The sequence below is a fragment of the Alosa sapidissima genome, chromosome 10 (genome assembly GCF_018492685.1).
Source record: "Alosa sapidissima isolate fAloSap1 chromosome 10, fAloSap1.pri, whole genome shotgun sequence".
NCBI classification, from domain to species: domain Eukaryota; kingdom Metazoa; phylum Chordata; class Actinopteri; order Clupeiformes; family Clupeidae; genus Alosa; species Alosa sapidissima.
The window spans coordinates 3,384,177-3,400,231 of NC_055966.1; the positions used below are offsets into that span (position 1 = coordinate 3,384,177).

Sequence of the window (16,055 nt, forward strand, 5' to 3'; positions counted from 1 at the left end):
AAGGTTGTATCAGCGATTGCAGGCCCAAAAAGGGTCCAACCATAAATTATCACATTCATCTAATCTTTCCTAACGACCCGCTAGCCGCCCGCCCCATAAGCAGACCGTCAAAAAAACGTGTCTCTGTAGGCAGCCTAGGCTCTGGGATCTGCACACAAAAACAATTGCTATCAACACGTGTTGCCAACGAGATGCGCGTTCAGGAGAGTTTCAATTGTATGGGAGGGAGGCCATCGCTGATACAACCTTTAATATTTTTTTACATTTATAATTATATTATTCTGTGATTTTGTGTGGTGTGGCAAGAATCAAAAACCCTAAGAAGAATATTGTTTATTTAGAAGGTTACTGCATTAACACACAGCAACAAAAATTGCAACAATTTATCGATAACTTTCTTCTGCAAAGCTTGTGTTTGTCTTCAAAGCAAATCTTATTGTTCAATGGTTGCCATAAACCACACAGTTTTCACTGATGTTATGCGATCACAGCTGTGTGACTGTAAAGAATTTCACAACAGTTGAATGTGAATTAGCTGATCATAATCAAGGACTGGAAATATTAATTTTACAATAGACCTATGATAACATGAATATGAAAACTGAACATTACCAACCTAAATCAGGATTTAGATGAATTAGAACTAAATCAGATTTCAATCTGCTTTCTGAATTATGTGAAGAAGTGATATTTGAAACAGGTCATTGGCCATTTCATATTTTTGCAAGAATAACCTTGAGATGTGCTCTTAGTCTTAGATTAGGCTTCCCTATGCAGAAGAGGGAATAAGGATAAAAAGTACAAAAAGGGCATGCATTACAGTAGCAACCATAAACACCATCTTGTGCATTACAGTAGCAACCATAAACACCATCTTGTGCATTACAGTAGCAACCATAAACACCATCTTGTGCATTACAGTAGCAACCATAAACACCATCTTGTGCATTACAGTAAGCAACCATAAACACCATCTTGTGCATTACAGTAAGCAACCTAAATCTTGATGTTTTAAAGATGTTTATGCCATTTCAGAACCATTCCAACTCTCAGGATCTCAAGTGAGGATCTACAGCCATGTCGCCATGACACCTCAGTAAGCTATTCAGAAATCCAGTTTTCTATTTTGCATTGATTTTAATGTGGCGGTAGACAGCACTCGACGTATCCTAAGCCATGTAAAAGCATTTTTTTTTTATATTTTTCTGTCAGTCATATATTATATAGAATATCCATATTGAGTGCATTTCTCTAGCCTGGGTGTTCCCATGCTGCCTTGCGCGCAATTTGATTCACGCTGCTAAGGCAGCCTGGAGACCATGGAGCAAATTTTCGCCTGAGATAGGGAACCAATCACAGAACAGGTGGGAAAGCAAGACGATGATGAGCTATGCACAGACGCATTTAATAGACATCCGTGGCACCCAATAAACGGATCTGGGCATTTTTTTCAAATACGAGAAAATGAATGTTTGGTTCCCAGACCACGTCTCATTGAGAAGTGGTGGCGCTAGCCAGGCTAGCATTTCTCAACATTTCAAAAGAAATATAAGTTGAAACATAGTTAGCCTGCTGAGACTGCACTAAGTTATAATGTAAACAGAATGAAAGAAAGATGAAAACCAGACACATTTCTGGTTTAATGAAGTAGGTGGATTTGCTACACATCTTTCAAGAGTAAACAAAGATTTTACAATGCAGTTGTTCACTCAATTCAAAAGAAAAACACATTTTACAGCATCAGGAGAGCCATTGGAAGTGTTTAAAACCACTGCTAACTGTACTCCTCTGTCATCCTATAAAGCCCACCCTCTGCTGGATAAGTGGTTGTCATTGGTTCCTGGGTTTTTGGTGATTCGGAAATTGGCTTGAATGGGAAGCTCGCCAGACGGACCAGTGGAGCAAATGCAAATGTTCTCAGATTTGTCTGGGCTCACCCAGGCTAGCATAACAGATTAAGGACAGCAAAATGGAGTCTTTCATGAATATTCATGATGTGAGATGTCACACACAATACAGATTGGTAACCAAACTAGTGTTGCACGGTGTATCGATACTAAAAAGGTATCACGATGCCTTCACGCAAAAAACAATACGATTTCCGACGTTTTTAGAATCGATACTTTATTAAAATTAACGTTCTGTGTCTGCGTGAACTGCTGCTCTCACTGCTCCTTGCACGCATCTAGGCAAGTGGGCGTGTCAAGCAGGCAGCTCTGAGTAAGTGAGTGAGTGCGCAGCTAACGTCAACATACAGTAGTTCTTTGCGGACCGTCCTCGGCCTTGTGGATAAAACAAAAGGTGAAGTGAAATCTGCAACTATTTTGGATACATCGCGAATAGTGAAGGCAAGCCATCAGGTACACAGAGGCCCGTTTGTGAAATATGTTTCAAAGTCATTTAAAAGCAGTAGGCTACGCATGGAACTTGGCTAAACACCTCGCAGACATATCCCAACATTTTTGTTCAAAGACAGGTTAACGAATATGCTATAGAAAACACGACTACATGGTTAGCAGGGGCGGTTCTAGGGGCGGGGCCACAGGGGCCCGGGCCCCATCTGAAATCTCATTGGCCCCTGTACCGTCAATCATCAATAAGTGTCAAACTTGTTGAGAACGACGATCAGAGATGCAATTCCATTCCCAAACAACTGGTGGCAGTAATGCACCTATGAAGCTTGAAAGCTAAAGCACACAGTGAACTGTAAAACTGGCTAACCAGAAACGATACATTTGGCTCACGGAAGTATCAGCTAACGTGAAGAACCGATACATTTGGCTAACGAAAGTATCAGCTAAAATTCTAACGTGAAGAACCGATGGCAGCGTTTCATCCTCCACAGAAGTTTCTTGGTGAGTCACAAATCTCTATGTTGGTTATCATCATTATGTGAAAGGGACGTTTATTTGTTGCTGTCACAATATGTTAAGTATGTCAATTAAATTACGAAGCAGCAGCAAGCTTGCAGTGAACTGTTAACTGACTTAGTCAGTGAACTGTTAACATTAACTTAACGTTAAGTTACTTGAGTTGAGGTTTGATTGTTTGTTAGCATGCTGATAGATTTTATGTATGGAAAGGTAATGTATGAAGTGTTTGAAATGGTGTTATATGAAATGCAGAGAAATGGACATCCTGTTTGTTTGGGGTCCGAAATTAATACTATTACATGCGCTAGTGCGTGCGCCTTACCAAATGCAAAGTTATTAACCACTATTCTGAGTTTATTTGATTCATGGGCTTCGCATGAATTCTGTCTCAAAGTGTTAGGACAAGGAGAGTTTCATTAAGATAAATTGGTTAAATGTTCTACTCTATTCAGTCAAGCTTTATATGATTTTAAAAAATAATAACTGGTTTTACAGTTGCCAGACGACATGCTGAATACAAGCATGGATTTTGTGAAACCTACACCTACAGACTGGGATGGCGCAGGAGCTGACTTCAACCCACAGTCTTCAGAACCACCAGTCACCAAGCATAGCTGCTCCTAATGGTATGATGCTATTTCCTATTGCCACTACAGTGAGCATATTTTGTCATTCATTTTAGAAACGCCAGGTTGACAGTGGGTTATGAAAGTTAATAACAATTAAGTTACTCAAACTTGTTTCATTTTCTTCTCTCCAGACATTTCCCATTCTAGAGCAGATGGTTCTGTGCAACCTCTCCTAAACTGGTATTCCGCAAGATTCCATCTTTAGTGTTTTGCTACCCCTTCCGTAATTTTCGCTTTCAAATGACCCATCGTCAGTCTTCAAATCAGAATCAGGCTTTTCTAACTGGAAGCAAGACGGTGCCTTCAAAGACCATTCCAAATAAGTTGTTGAAAAAATTGTGTAAATATGATGTAGTTGTTGCTCACATGCTGTGTGTGTGTGTGTATGTGTTTGTTTTAATGTACGCAAACTGGCAGTGAAAGTGGTTTCTCTTATCAACAAAAGGGGAAACAGTTTTATTGAACGAAAAATGTGTGTATGATGATGTATGATTTCTGTTTAAAATATCAATGTATTTCCACTGAAGTGTCTATTATATTTTAGTTGTATATTGTGTTTTCAATGCACATTATAAATAAATGGGAAAATTGTTAAGAATTGTATTGTCTTTTTTGTTTTTTAGCATTTAGCATTCAAATATTTGAACAAGGTAAGACTGGTGAAAGGTATGCACCTTACTGCTGTGGTGTAGTCTAGTTAGCTGTAGTGGGTATACTGTGATCAACCCCAAATATTAATACCTATCCTTGTCTGTTTTAAGTGGGCATACTGAGATGGTGATGCTTTTTAAGTGGGTATACCAGAGACTTTATAATGAGGAGACACAGCACTCAAAAAAACCTCCATAGAAATGCATGGGGCTAGTTTATTATGCCAATATGGCAGTTGTCTACACATATCCCACCCCTTCCTCGGCAAAACGTCAACATGTGAATACATTGAGCCAATCATGTGGTGTGATGTGAATACATTAAGCCAATCATATGGTGTGTTGTGAAGACATCATGCCAATCATGTGTTGTGAACTCACCGCTGGAGCAAGATTGGTGTCGTGAATCCTTGCGCACGCACATTTCTGCCGAATAGGATGCCCGATGAGTGCCCAAAAAGCGTTGCAATATGGCCGTCGAGTGGAGGGACTTGCCTAAAAGGACTTTGGGTATACTGCGTATAGTCCTGCATATCACGTAGACAACGTGCCTCTGCCTTACTGAACAAGGGATTTTCTGTGTATGGATGTTGACCAGTTCTTGGCCCCTCAGTGTATGAAGTGAAACGAGTATGGTTCTCTAGGATAAAGCGAACCTTCCTTCATCAATGAATTTTGACGAGACATAACGAGCTGTAATCATTTTGACGAGACATAACAAGCTGTAATCATAGGGTGCTAACGTGATGAAAGCGCAATGTTTACGCCAGAATAACATTACCATAACTTGTAAACAATCTATTTCATGTTTGGTCAGTACTACTGGTATTATTTGTCATGGCATGTAGACTGAAATTTGTTCAATAAGTATTGCCCAGATGTAGGATAGGATACCCGAAATGCGCTAATTAAAGCCCACAGCATATAATACCACCAAAGCGTGTTGAGTCCTAATAATAATAGCGGCTTATTGTTACTTGGTAGCAAATCATGTTATCAAAGAAACAGACGTAGGCTAATGTAGGAATGCACACAGACATATTGCAACAGGTAATGGTGTAGGCCTATCTGATGAAGACCTGAGTGGTTGGAACGTCGTACTTGTACACTGGGCGCAAAGAAGACTATCCTTACATTTTTCCCTTTGCAACTGTCAAAGAAATCCCATGAACACGGGAAGGCCTAGGGAAGCCTATACTGTACATAAGATGGCCTAAAGATTAGGCCCCTCTGCATAGCATTCAGTGATTTGCATGCAGTAATTTCAACACTGACCTTGATCTAGCCTAGTTTGGCTATTTAAAGCTACTTTATTGGCAAAACACAACACAATGTAAATTAACTATAACAAAAAATAAAGGACTTAATCACACAAAGTAGGCCTACTATTTTACTGACTATAAAAATAATAATTATGTAGGAAGTTTAGAACCCAGAATTGACCTGCACACTACAAAAGTGCACCGAATTCAACACAAATGACTCAATACACTTGGAGGAGGTATGAGTCCTTTCTTTTCCAGATATCTTAGGATTTCGCCGTAGTATCGTTTCAGTATCGAGCATCATGATATTTATGGCAGGTATCGTATCGAAGTCATAATTTTGGTATCGTGACTAAACCAAACCAAAAATTATTTTCCACAATAAATCACATAGACATTTCTTTTTATAATTGTAAATGCAAAACTGACTGAATGCTGTTTTTAGGATCTTATCATGAAATGAACAAATAATACATAAAAATCACTGTGGCAAATGTGAAAGAACCACTTAAATTATGTCACGAAAAATGTAGGGTAAACAAGTAAAGTAACATTGATACTGTATGTTGTAAAGGAAATATCATTGTTACACAATGAAGGTAATTGCAAGGTCCAGCATATTAAATGAAAAAATAATTTAATTTCTGTCTCATTTAGGCTTTTTTAACCAGCTCTTTTCACTTGTCCCAAGTTATAAACAAAGCCTTTTAATCCTCTTAAAACATCTGGATTCAGGTTGTGTTTGGGTAGGATAATGTTCCATTTCAGTAGTGGTATAATAATAATTCATCGCTACATTATTCCAAAAACAGTTTCATTATAGTATTCTTTAATACTGCTAAGTTTCAAGACTTAGATTTACTGCTCCTTCTCTGATTAGATTTTCTATCTGTATTCCAGGGTGCAGCTTCTGATGACTGGCCTTTGTTTCCTAACTATCTTCCTACAACAAATAGTACACCCCAAGATGCAATACTTGATCCAGCACTCCATTCCATACATAGGTGACTTCTGCACCTAATGCTGGGATTATTCTAGAACCAATTAAAAAATCATCTGCTGTGCACTGCGGCCCATTGACAGCAAACAGCAAATACATTACCCATCTCACCCTTATTTCCTTCTCAAATTCCCAGACCTGCATTGTGAATAAGAAAAAAGTTCAGAATGCCTTGGAGTTTGGATTTGAGGGGTGGAAACAGCACTGACAAAATGGCAAGGCTCTAAGAAGGTTACTTTTTCTATATATTTACTAGGAACATAAAATAGGATGTCTTTTGCATGCAAAGACTTATGCAATGAAATGCATAAAATGCCATTTTGATCCAGGGATATAGCGTGCCATAATTTTAATTGATGATATTTTTCTTAACTGCTTTGACATATTGTTAGACAGAAGCGCATCTTAACAGCCTCTGATGCCATTCTCCAGTGTGAAAGGATTTTCATTAGCTGCTGCATCCTGACTTGTTTTTTTCGGTCATTTCTACAGAGTGGTGGACCTCACGCTCTAGGAACATCCGCTGCTGCTCAGCGCTGGCCAGGCGGCAGGTGAGCCAGGCGCTGAGGGTGCAGACGGTCACTCCCAGACATGCCAGGCAGATGGAGGCCAGCTGCAGAGAGGACATGAAGTCAGCACGTCTTGCTGCCGCACGCACAAACTGCACGTTCAGAATGCCACTTATCAGGCCACAGATACAGCAGGCGCAGAAGAGGATCATCTGCAAACACAAACAAATCACTGGAACCTCCTGATGTCCACACACACCACAGATATTCATCCCAGATCAATGACACCAACAACACCAGACTACTAGTGCAGATTACTGATCAGAATAATTAAGCATGTAGCATATTGCAGTAATCAACAAGAAATCTATAGTACAATATATATATATATAGTGAGTAGATGAGGCAGTTCTTTAACAGGCATCCTGAATTATTTCATATGCCATATATATTGCTCTCTCTCTCTCTCTCTCTCTCTCTCTCTCTCTCTCCTCAACCCGGAGAATCACAAATTGCTTTACGGCAATTATGCAATAGCCTACTATTTGTATGAAATTGTGTAATATTACCTTGTCAGTTGACATGACTTTTTGGAGATTATCTTTGGTTTGTAAACAAATGTTCATGTACAGTACCATGTCCAGGGGGAAGGGTACTAGCAATGGGTGGCATTTATAAAAAAAAAAAAAAAATACTCCACAACTGTAGGGGGAGACCAGTAGCAAAAAAAAAACAACATTTGATGGGTTGTCTGTAGCCTGGAAAAATCCAAACTCATTCACAAAGTGAATAGAGTCTAGTGACTCTCGATTGGGAAACGTTTGCAACACTTGCATTACGACGGGGACTAACTTTGAAATCATTGGTCCAGCCTTACCAATACCATTGATCAGAGATTCCTAACATTACTTCTTACTTTGCCTACACTTTACAAACTGACATTAAACAGCTTCAACAGTGTATGTGGGTCTACCTTTGCTGTAAATAAATTTCTGAATTTTTCCAACTGCATTTTTTGACGTTTGCAGGTGTTGCTGCTTCTGTTTATCACAATAAGTTTCGGTTTCGACTTCCCCTCTCGTCGCTGATTGGCCTGATATTTTTCTTGTCTGAGGGAAACGGTTATGAACTATGGTGTTCCATGTCTCCCTGAAGGAAAATCTAGGTGGGCGGGGCCAGGCTAGGTTGTCTGTGCACTGATGAAAATCTAACAGCATAGGCTACTTCAGACTTTAAACAGAGATGACTTACTGTATGTCATGCAATACAATCTAATCTCAGAAACTCACCATTAGCCCTGTTCTCCTCCTTGCACAAAGCATTCCACATAGTCCACAGATGAGAAACTGTTGGGGAAAAAGACAAAAATCAAGGATTCAAAGTGCAACACCACACACAATTACTGACTGATCTGTTTCTCTGGTTCTACGGTTGGCTATTTCTAAAGTTGCTATATCGAAAACTTGGTAGCTGTCGACAAGAAAGATAAATTATTTCACACGGATAAAACAAATCTCAAGCAGCATATCACCAGATTTGTCCACCACTAGGCCCCCCTCTCTAATGGGAATAAGTTTGGAAGAGATAATGGACTCATTAGGACAAAGTAGACAGGCCACAACTTGTTACCATACCAACATTTGCGGGTTAGAACAATTTGTTTTTTAAAGGAACCATATGTAAGATTGTGGCCAAAACTGGTACTGCAATCACTTTCAAATTACTGTAGAGCGGTGTATCCTCCCCCTCCCCTCTGACTCGAGGTTGCCAACCCGGATGCCGAAACACTACTGACTTTGTGATTAGTAGATAGGTGGAGGGTGGTGCATCAGGCCAAAACACAACATGACATGACAAAACACAACATCAACATCAGTTGAGGGCTGCAACTTCACTTTTTAAATGACAATATCCTGGCTGGACTACTGTTGTCAGTGATATAAGTATTTGAAATTAACATGATTTCTTAATGTCTAGTGACATATCTGGGCCATTTTATGATTAATTGAAATACATTTCTTACATATGGTTCCTTTAAACATGTTACTTTTTTATTTCCATACTATACTGTAGTTTCCAAACAACAAAAAAGGAAACTGTCTGGGCATCCACCCTTCATGGTCAGTACTAAACACACACATATATCAGGTTGTAAAAGCTTTTTGTAGTCGGCTCTAGTCGTTTTTTGTTTCTATTCTTGTTTGGGGGGGGTTTGTTTCAGGGATTATTCTTGACCTATCATGCATATCAACAGATTTTTGATGATGCTTTGGCCTAGGGATTGTGAGGACCATGGCAAATCCTCTAGCTTGCACCTCTTGCTGTAGAGTTTGACATGATGTTCACCGAATTTAACAAAACACAGAGACATTCTCATGAACACTGTTTTTAAAAGCAGTTGTATAGAATCATCCTGATAATCTTTCTAGACCATCTCTAAGTGAAATCCTACAAGACCTGTAACACATTCAGGTCCGTGTAACGCTTTGCAGTGCTATGTTCTATTTGCAGAATTCACATGAAAAAATATAAAAATAGGCTTAAAAATCCGTTATCCATTCTTTAGGACGGCACAGTAAATGGGTTATTGTTGCTTATTTTGATTTTCAATTGAGCACAGTTACGGTTTTCTGTTCAGAAGTTAAAAATTGAAATGATGCGTCAATTTTCTAATTTTCCTTTTTTGCCCTTGTGATTGGACTGAACCACGAACACCGGGGGGAGAACACCATCTAGCTGGGCCAGGCTAGATGGTGGAAGGGAGCGCCGCCTGAAGTTGTTTGTGATTTTGACTCATTACTTTAGAGATTAATGACAAACTTTTTGGGAGAAGGCACGTTAAACATAACTTTCAGCCTATGTTGAACATATCTACAGTAGCCTATATTTGAATACCATAGCCATGCCATAGCAAATAATTCCCCAAAGCAGAATGTCATCGACGTCAGTCTTGGCTATACCGGGCTATACAGGCTACCCCGAGCACTGTTTGACATGGTATTTTTGCTTATTTAACGCTTTACGCTAGACTAGGTTTCATTAGGCTAAACGAAGACACAACGGTGAGCCTAATTTATCCGTTTATCCATTTATTAATTTCAACAGCAAATAGCCTACATTGGCCTGTAGGCTACTAGGGCTCACGTAGGCCTACTCATAAGTGTCAGGACGCAGCAATGTCTCCCTCTGCATCTGAAGTTCTGATCTCGAGCTGACATTATCAATCGCTTGGCACCTTGATGCAAGCGGAACTGTGTTTGATAGCCCTCCATCTCTACATCTATTTTTTACAGTCTATGCTCTACATCCGCTGATAAAATGTGATCACCAACACCGCGCGCCAATATCTATCAGGTCACCAACCCCTACGCGTGGTTCAGCCCAACAAAAACAGTTAAAAAAAAAGGGTCCAAAATCCAATATTAACTGAATTTTACTTTTGTTTCCAATCCAGTTTCTGTTTTCTTTATCTTGCGTGACTAATGACACATTTAGAAAATAGCAGCAATTATCTATTTGCTGACCAGTTAAAACAAATTGAAAATTGGATTATTGAACACATTTTTTATTTGGACCCGATGGATGGAACAAATAGAACAAAGCACTGCAAAGCGTTACACGGACCCATTCAGACACCTGGACTTTCAGATTTGATTCTGGTGTTGCATGTTGATTTCAGGGGTTTATCATGCTTTTTTTTTTTAACAATTTAGACAAGTAAACATAAGGCTAAAACACATGGGCTAGCCTACCTACATTATGTTTTCCTTATCATCAATTATCACACTGACTGTAAATGTAATTCAGTTGAGGTTATTTGGATATTCCATACACGAAATGGAGGTATAGGGTAAACAGCTAACTAATTTAAGAGTATTATCATCGAATTGGAAGTCACATGAAAGTGCAACCTACAGCCACGCCGCTCCATACTGGCGCCCCCTCCCCATGATGTGTTTTAAGCGCAGCTCGGGTTCTCCTGCCCTCCAACATTCCCACCGTGATGCTGGACACGCCGAATCCCATCTCAACAAACGAGAGCACCGCAAGACTCCATGCGATGTTCTGACTACTGCACATCCTTTCTCGAACGTCATTCCTTCAGAAGTTGCAACTGAACTTCACTTCTGCATCTTTCTTAACCCGCAATCTTCTAACGGCGATACGGTCTGTTGGGTTGTTGATAGGCTATGTTGGCAAAAAGGTACGATCATGTCCCCTGTAAAATGTTGGTGTCCATAGTATTTGTTGTAGTTCGATATCGTTGGTGACAATGTCTTCAGTGAGAAAGTCCAACCGACTCTCGTGTGCACACAAACGATGTGACAATTGGTGCTCTAGGTCAATTTGCCTCGCATGACATTCTACTGAACCTTTCTATTGCCTCTTTATTCAACATAACTGTTGAGTTCTCCGTGATGTGGCAGGATGAGTCACGTGTCTCCTTTGATCCCTTGTTCCCTCTAGTGAGGAACTGCTGGAAGTAGGTGGCTAATTGTGCATTTGTTTGGTGTGAAAGATTAGGTCTACTTTTATCATGTATACATTTAGCTACACAGTTTGTTTATTGTAGCTGGTTTATGGTAGTTATGTTTTGAACATCAGAGAAGGTTCTATAGAAAAACTATTCAGAAAAAGTATGAGGCTTTCTATTTATAGTCACTGCTTCCTTTATTACATAGAACACTCACCCATACAAGGCCTGGGTAGGCTACTCACAGTGATCCATTCTGATTCTACAATGAACAGACACTTGCCTGCCATCCAATGCCCTGGATTCAGTGAAAGGCTCTCACAACAAAACCGGTCATATTCCATTAATCAAATTTGCCTCAGTGACTCTGGAAAGGGATTCCTTCACACTCAGTAGCCACACAAGTGCTGTTCTTCCCTCTAGCAGTTCCTCCCTCTCCTATTTTAAAATACATTGTATCTGAAAAGTACACATTTCTGATTTGATTTGCAATAGGCGGTTCCCCAAAAGCACCTGAATGACTCTCAGACCATGTGAAGTAAAATCATCTGGTCTGATGAAACGAAGACTGAACTATTTGGCAAAAGTTCCCAACAGTGTGTGAAGAAACCATGACACTGAGCTGAACTTATGTTTGTCCTTCTTTTAGACTAGGCAGGATTTTGGAAAATGTAATGTCCCGAAGGCAAATCATGTTAATTTTTGGCATACAACATTTTTAGGGGTTTTGAAGGGTGCTGAATTCAAATCTTCTGTATGCCAGGCTCAAAAATGTCCCATAATGCCCCAAAATGGAGAAATCCAATATGGCGCCGCCAGGTCAAAATCTAATTAATCACTTACTGTATCTTTTGGACTGTACAAGGTAAAAACCTGAATGTAATGTGCTTTTATAGGTTTTTCACATATAGGGAATTCAAAGCCATGCTCAGATTTAAGATCAAGACTAAAGAAAATGCTTGAAATTAATGGACATGGTTAAAATTGTTGTCTCGGATAATGAATAATTCATGAAAAAAGAGGACCATGAAACAGGTTGATGGCTTTCTGAAGAATTTACTTGAAACATGTTTAGAAGCAAGGTTGATTACCATATTTTAACTATCTATATATATTATTTATCTGTATTTTAACTATTTATTTAGTATTTCAAGAAAATGCTTGAAACTCTTAAGCTAAAGGCCTATGTTTAAAACTGTTACTACTAGATTTGCCTACTAATGAAATATTGTACCTCAGCCTATTGTTTTAGATAGATAGATAGATAGATACTTTATTGATCCCCAGGGGAAATTCAAGGTCTCAGCAGCATACATACAACACAAACACTTTCTTTAACAGCAGAAAGAGTAATTAAAGTATATAATATAAAAACACAACTAAGCAGTAAGGACAGTAGAAGATAAAGAATATGCTAAATATACTAAAATACAAATTATACTAACACTTAATACAATATATAAAAATATACTAAAATACAAATTACAAAAATACAAATTATACTAACACTTAATCTAAATCAATTCTAAAAACAGTATCCACATAGTGGTGATTAATAAATCAGAGGCGCTTGCAGGGACTGAGCTTATGATTCTCTGTGCATAGTAAGGTATGGTAAGGTGCTCTATGGTGCTCTGTGTGAATGAGTGTCATGGTGGTAGTGCAATGGTGATAGTGGTCATGGTGATAGTGCAAATGAGTAAGTCAACAGTGCAACAATGCAGAAATAAAGTAAAGTAAAGTCTATATATATCTATATATTTAACTATTTAAGAAAATGTAGTGAAAAGTGTGGCCACAGTTCGGCTGTGGCATGGAGGGGGGGGGGGTTATGCATATGTGCTAATGTGCTAATATAGCACGCAAACAGTGAGGCATAAAGACAGTGGTACAAGTGGCTAGTGGACAGACAGTACCAAACATGGAGGGGATGAAGAGGCAGACAGACTATGCAGAGAAGTCTATCTCTCCTCTTCCCTTAAGTAAGGCATTGAACAGTTCAATGGCCCTGGGGACAAATGACTTTCTCAGTCTGTCAGTTGTGCAAGGCAGTGAGCGAAGTCTCCAGCTGATCAGGCTCTTCTGTTTAACAATAGTGCTGTGGAGTGGATGACACTCTTTGTCCAAGATGTTGATCAGTTTGTTCAGGGTCCTTTTGTCAGATAGTGAAGTGATACACTCCAGTTCAGCTCCCACTACAGAGCCAGCTTTCCTTACCAGCATGTCAATTCGCCCCACATCCTTCTTCCTTGTGCTTCCTTCCCAGCATACTACTGCATAGAAGAGGACGCTGGCAACAACAGACTGGTAGAACATCCTGAGGAGCTTACTGCACACATTGAAGGACCGCAGCCTCCTCAGGAAGTACAGCCTGCTCTGCCCTTTCTTGTAGAGTGCATCAGTGTTGGCTGACCAGTCCAGTTTATTTTGATGTCCAGTGTGCTTTGCCCATCCCACCCCTACCCTTACCCCTACACACAAATACCCATATGTAACCCTGAATGAGGCCACACCCTCTATCTACACACCGAGGAGGCGCTTGTGAATTATGTCGCTCCCCTCACATGATGCTCAGCAGTAACAGGTAAGCTATAACATAATATCATAACAATTTGTTTAGGACCATATAATACATCTGTAATAGCATGTAAAGATTGTTATGTGAGGATTATGTATAGGCTAACTGAATAATTAATGTATTAGAATAAACTAAAAAAAACGTTAACTAGTTAGCCTTTGTGAATAGGAAGAAGCTAACTAGAGCCTCCACTCTCCGGGATGTGGGCCCCCTCTTGACAAGATGTCGGCCGTAGCATTCAAGGCCCCCGGCACATGAACTGTTCTGAGAGAGCTGAACAGGGGGTGAGCCCAGAGCCACAGGTCTGTCGGCAGGCTGCAAAGACCTGGAGACCCCAAGCCCCCCTGTCTGTTGTAGGCCGCAGTCACCGTGCTGTCGGTCCTCACCATCACATGTTGGCCTCTTAGCCACGGTAGAAAGTGCTGGAGGGCGAGGAGAGCGGCCCTCAGCTCCAGGACATTGATGTGCTAGGATAGCCAAGGGTCCGTCCAGAGACCATTGATGCCCTGACCATCGAGAACGGTGCCCCGGCCTACTGGGGATGCGTCTGTAAATACGACCCGGCGATGAATCACCAGTCCCATGGCACTCCCCCTCTCGGTGTTGGCGGGATCTCTCCACCAGTGTAGGGCCTGTGAAGCCTGCGGGACACAGTCACCTTGGCCTGGGAGGGCCCTTTGGGGCACAGGCCTAGGCTCAACAGGCACCTCTGGACTGGGAGCATGTGAGGGAGGGCAAGGGGACTACCTGCACCATTGCCACCATAAGGCCCAAGAGGCGAAGGCAGAGTTTCCACTCCACCTGAGCGTGCAACATGAAGCGACATGCGGCAAAATACTGCTGTCTCGCCGGTGAGAGAGTCACATATGCCCACCTGGAGTCCAGGACCATGCCCAGGAAGGTGACCTGGGAAGGCTGGAGTCTGCTTTTCTTGGGATTGGGGCACAAGCCCAAGTCTTGAGTGTGCTTCATAGCAAGGCCACGTGTAGGCGGCATTGCACTTCTGAGGTTGCACAGATGAGCCAGTCGTCTAGATAGTTTAATATCCTGAGCCCCCGCTGCCTCATGGGTGCAAGAACTGCATCCATGCACCTGGTGAAGGTTCGGGGGGCCAGAGAGATTCCAAATTGGAGGACTTGGAACTCGAAGACCGACCCTCGAACGCAAACCTCAGGAACCGCCAATGCCCCGGCCAGATGGGTATCTGAAAATAAGCATCCTGCAGATCGATGGTAGCAAACCAGTCCCCTGCATTGATGGCCTGCCGCACCCTCGGAACTGTGATGAACCTGCACCTTAGGGACCAGAGGTGCACATTGAGACCCCTGAAGTCTAAAATAGGACGAAGGTCCCCTGTGCGCTTGGGTACAAGAAAATAACGGGAGAAGAACCCCGCTTGGGGGTTTGAACTCCCGACTTCCCTTATCTCCCTCTTGTCCAGAAGGGTGGAAAGCTATGCACGTAAGGTCTGAGCGTGCATGGTACTGCTCACCAAGGTAACCCACACTGGGTTTGGTCCTGAACTGCAGGCGGTACCCATGGCTTATGGTGGGGAGCACCCATGGATCCGCTCATAAGGCTAGCCAAGCCTTCCTGCATAGAGCTGAGAGGCGAGGCTGGCTGGCCCGGATATTGTCAGGAACGACGAGGGCGCCACGGCCACTAGCACGCTGGCCCCCCCAGCCAGCTTGTGGGCGGGTACCCCGCCCCTGGGATGCCTGAAGCCGCTGCCTGAGATCAGTCGGCCCCCAAGACAGATGCCCCAAGGTAGGTGTTAGCTGAGGCGTGAATGCCCTAGGACGCCTAGCGCCCCTGGCATGCCTGTCAAGAGACCCTGACACCTCTTCTGCACAGCGGCGGCTGTCAAGCGCCTGCTGCAACAGTGTGGTTGCCTGTGGGCCGAACATGAACCCAGGCTGCACCGGCACTCTCAAAAGACGTTCTGTCTGCCTGCTGGAGCTGAGATTGAGATTGCGTCTAGCTACCCAGAACTGAGCCAAGGAGCCCAATGCCACTACCTGCTCCTTAGACACTGCAGCGAGGCACACAGAGGCTGACTGGAGCTCTCTCAAAAGAG

General features: G+C 41.7%; 1 protein-coding gene across 1 annotated transcript; it reads right to left on the bottom strand.

Moving 5' to 3' along the window:
- Positions 1-6,821: 6,821 nt before the first annotated feature.
- Positions 6,822-11,231, bottom strand: LOC121721054 (transmembrane protein 196-like). The gene is made up of 3 exons (XM_042107626.1): positions 10,842-11,231; positions 8,216-8,272; positions 6,822-7,138 (listed from the first exon to the last, which is right to left on the bottom strand). The coding sequence occupies exons 1-3, from the start codon at positions 11,004-11,006 to the stop codon at positions 6,866-6,868; spliced, it is 495 nt and encodes a 164-aa protein (XP_041963560.1). The 5' UTR covers positions 11,007-11,231; the 3' UTR covers positions 6,822-6,865.
- Positions 11,232-16,055: the final 4,824 nt, after the last annotated feature.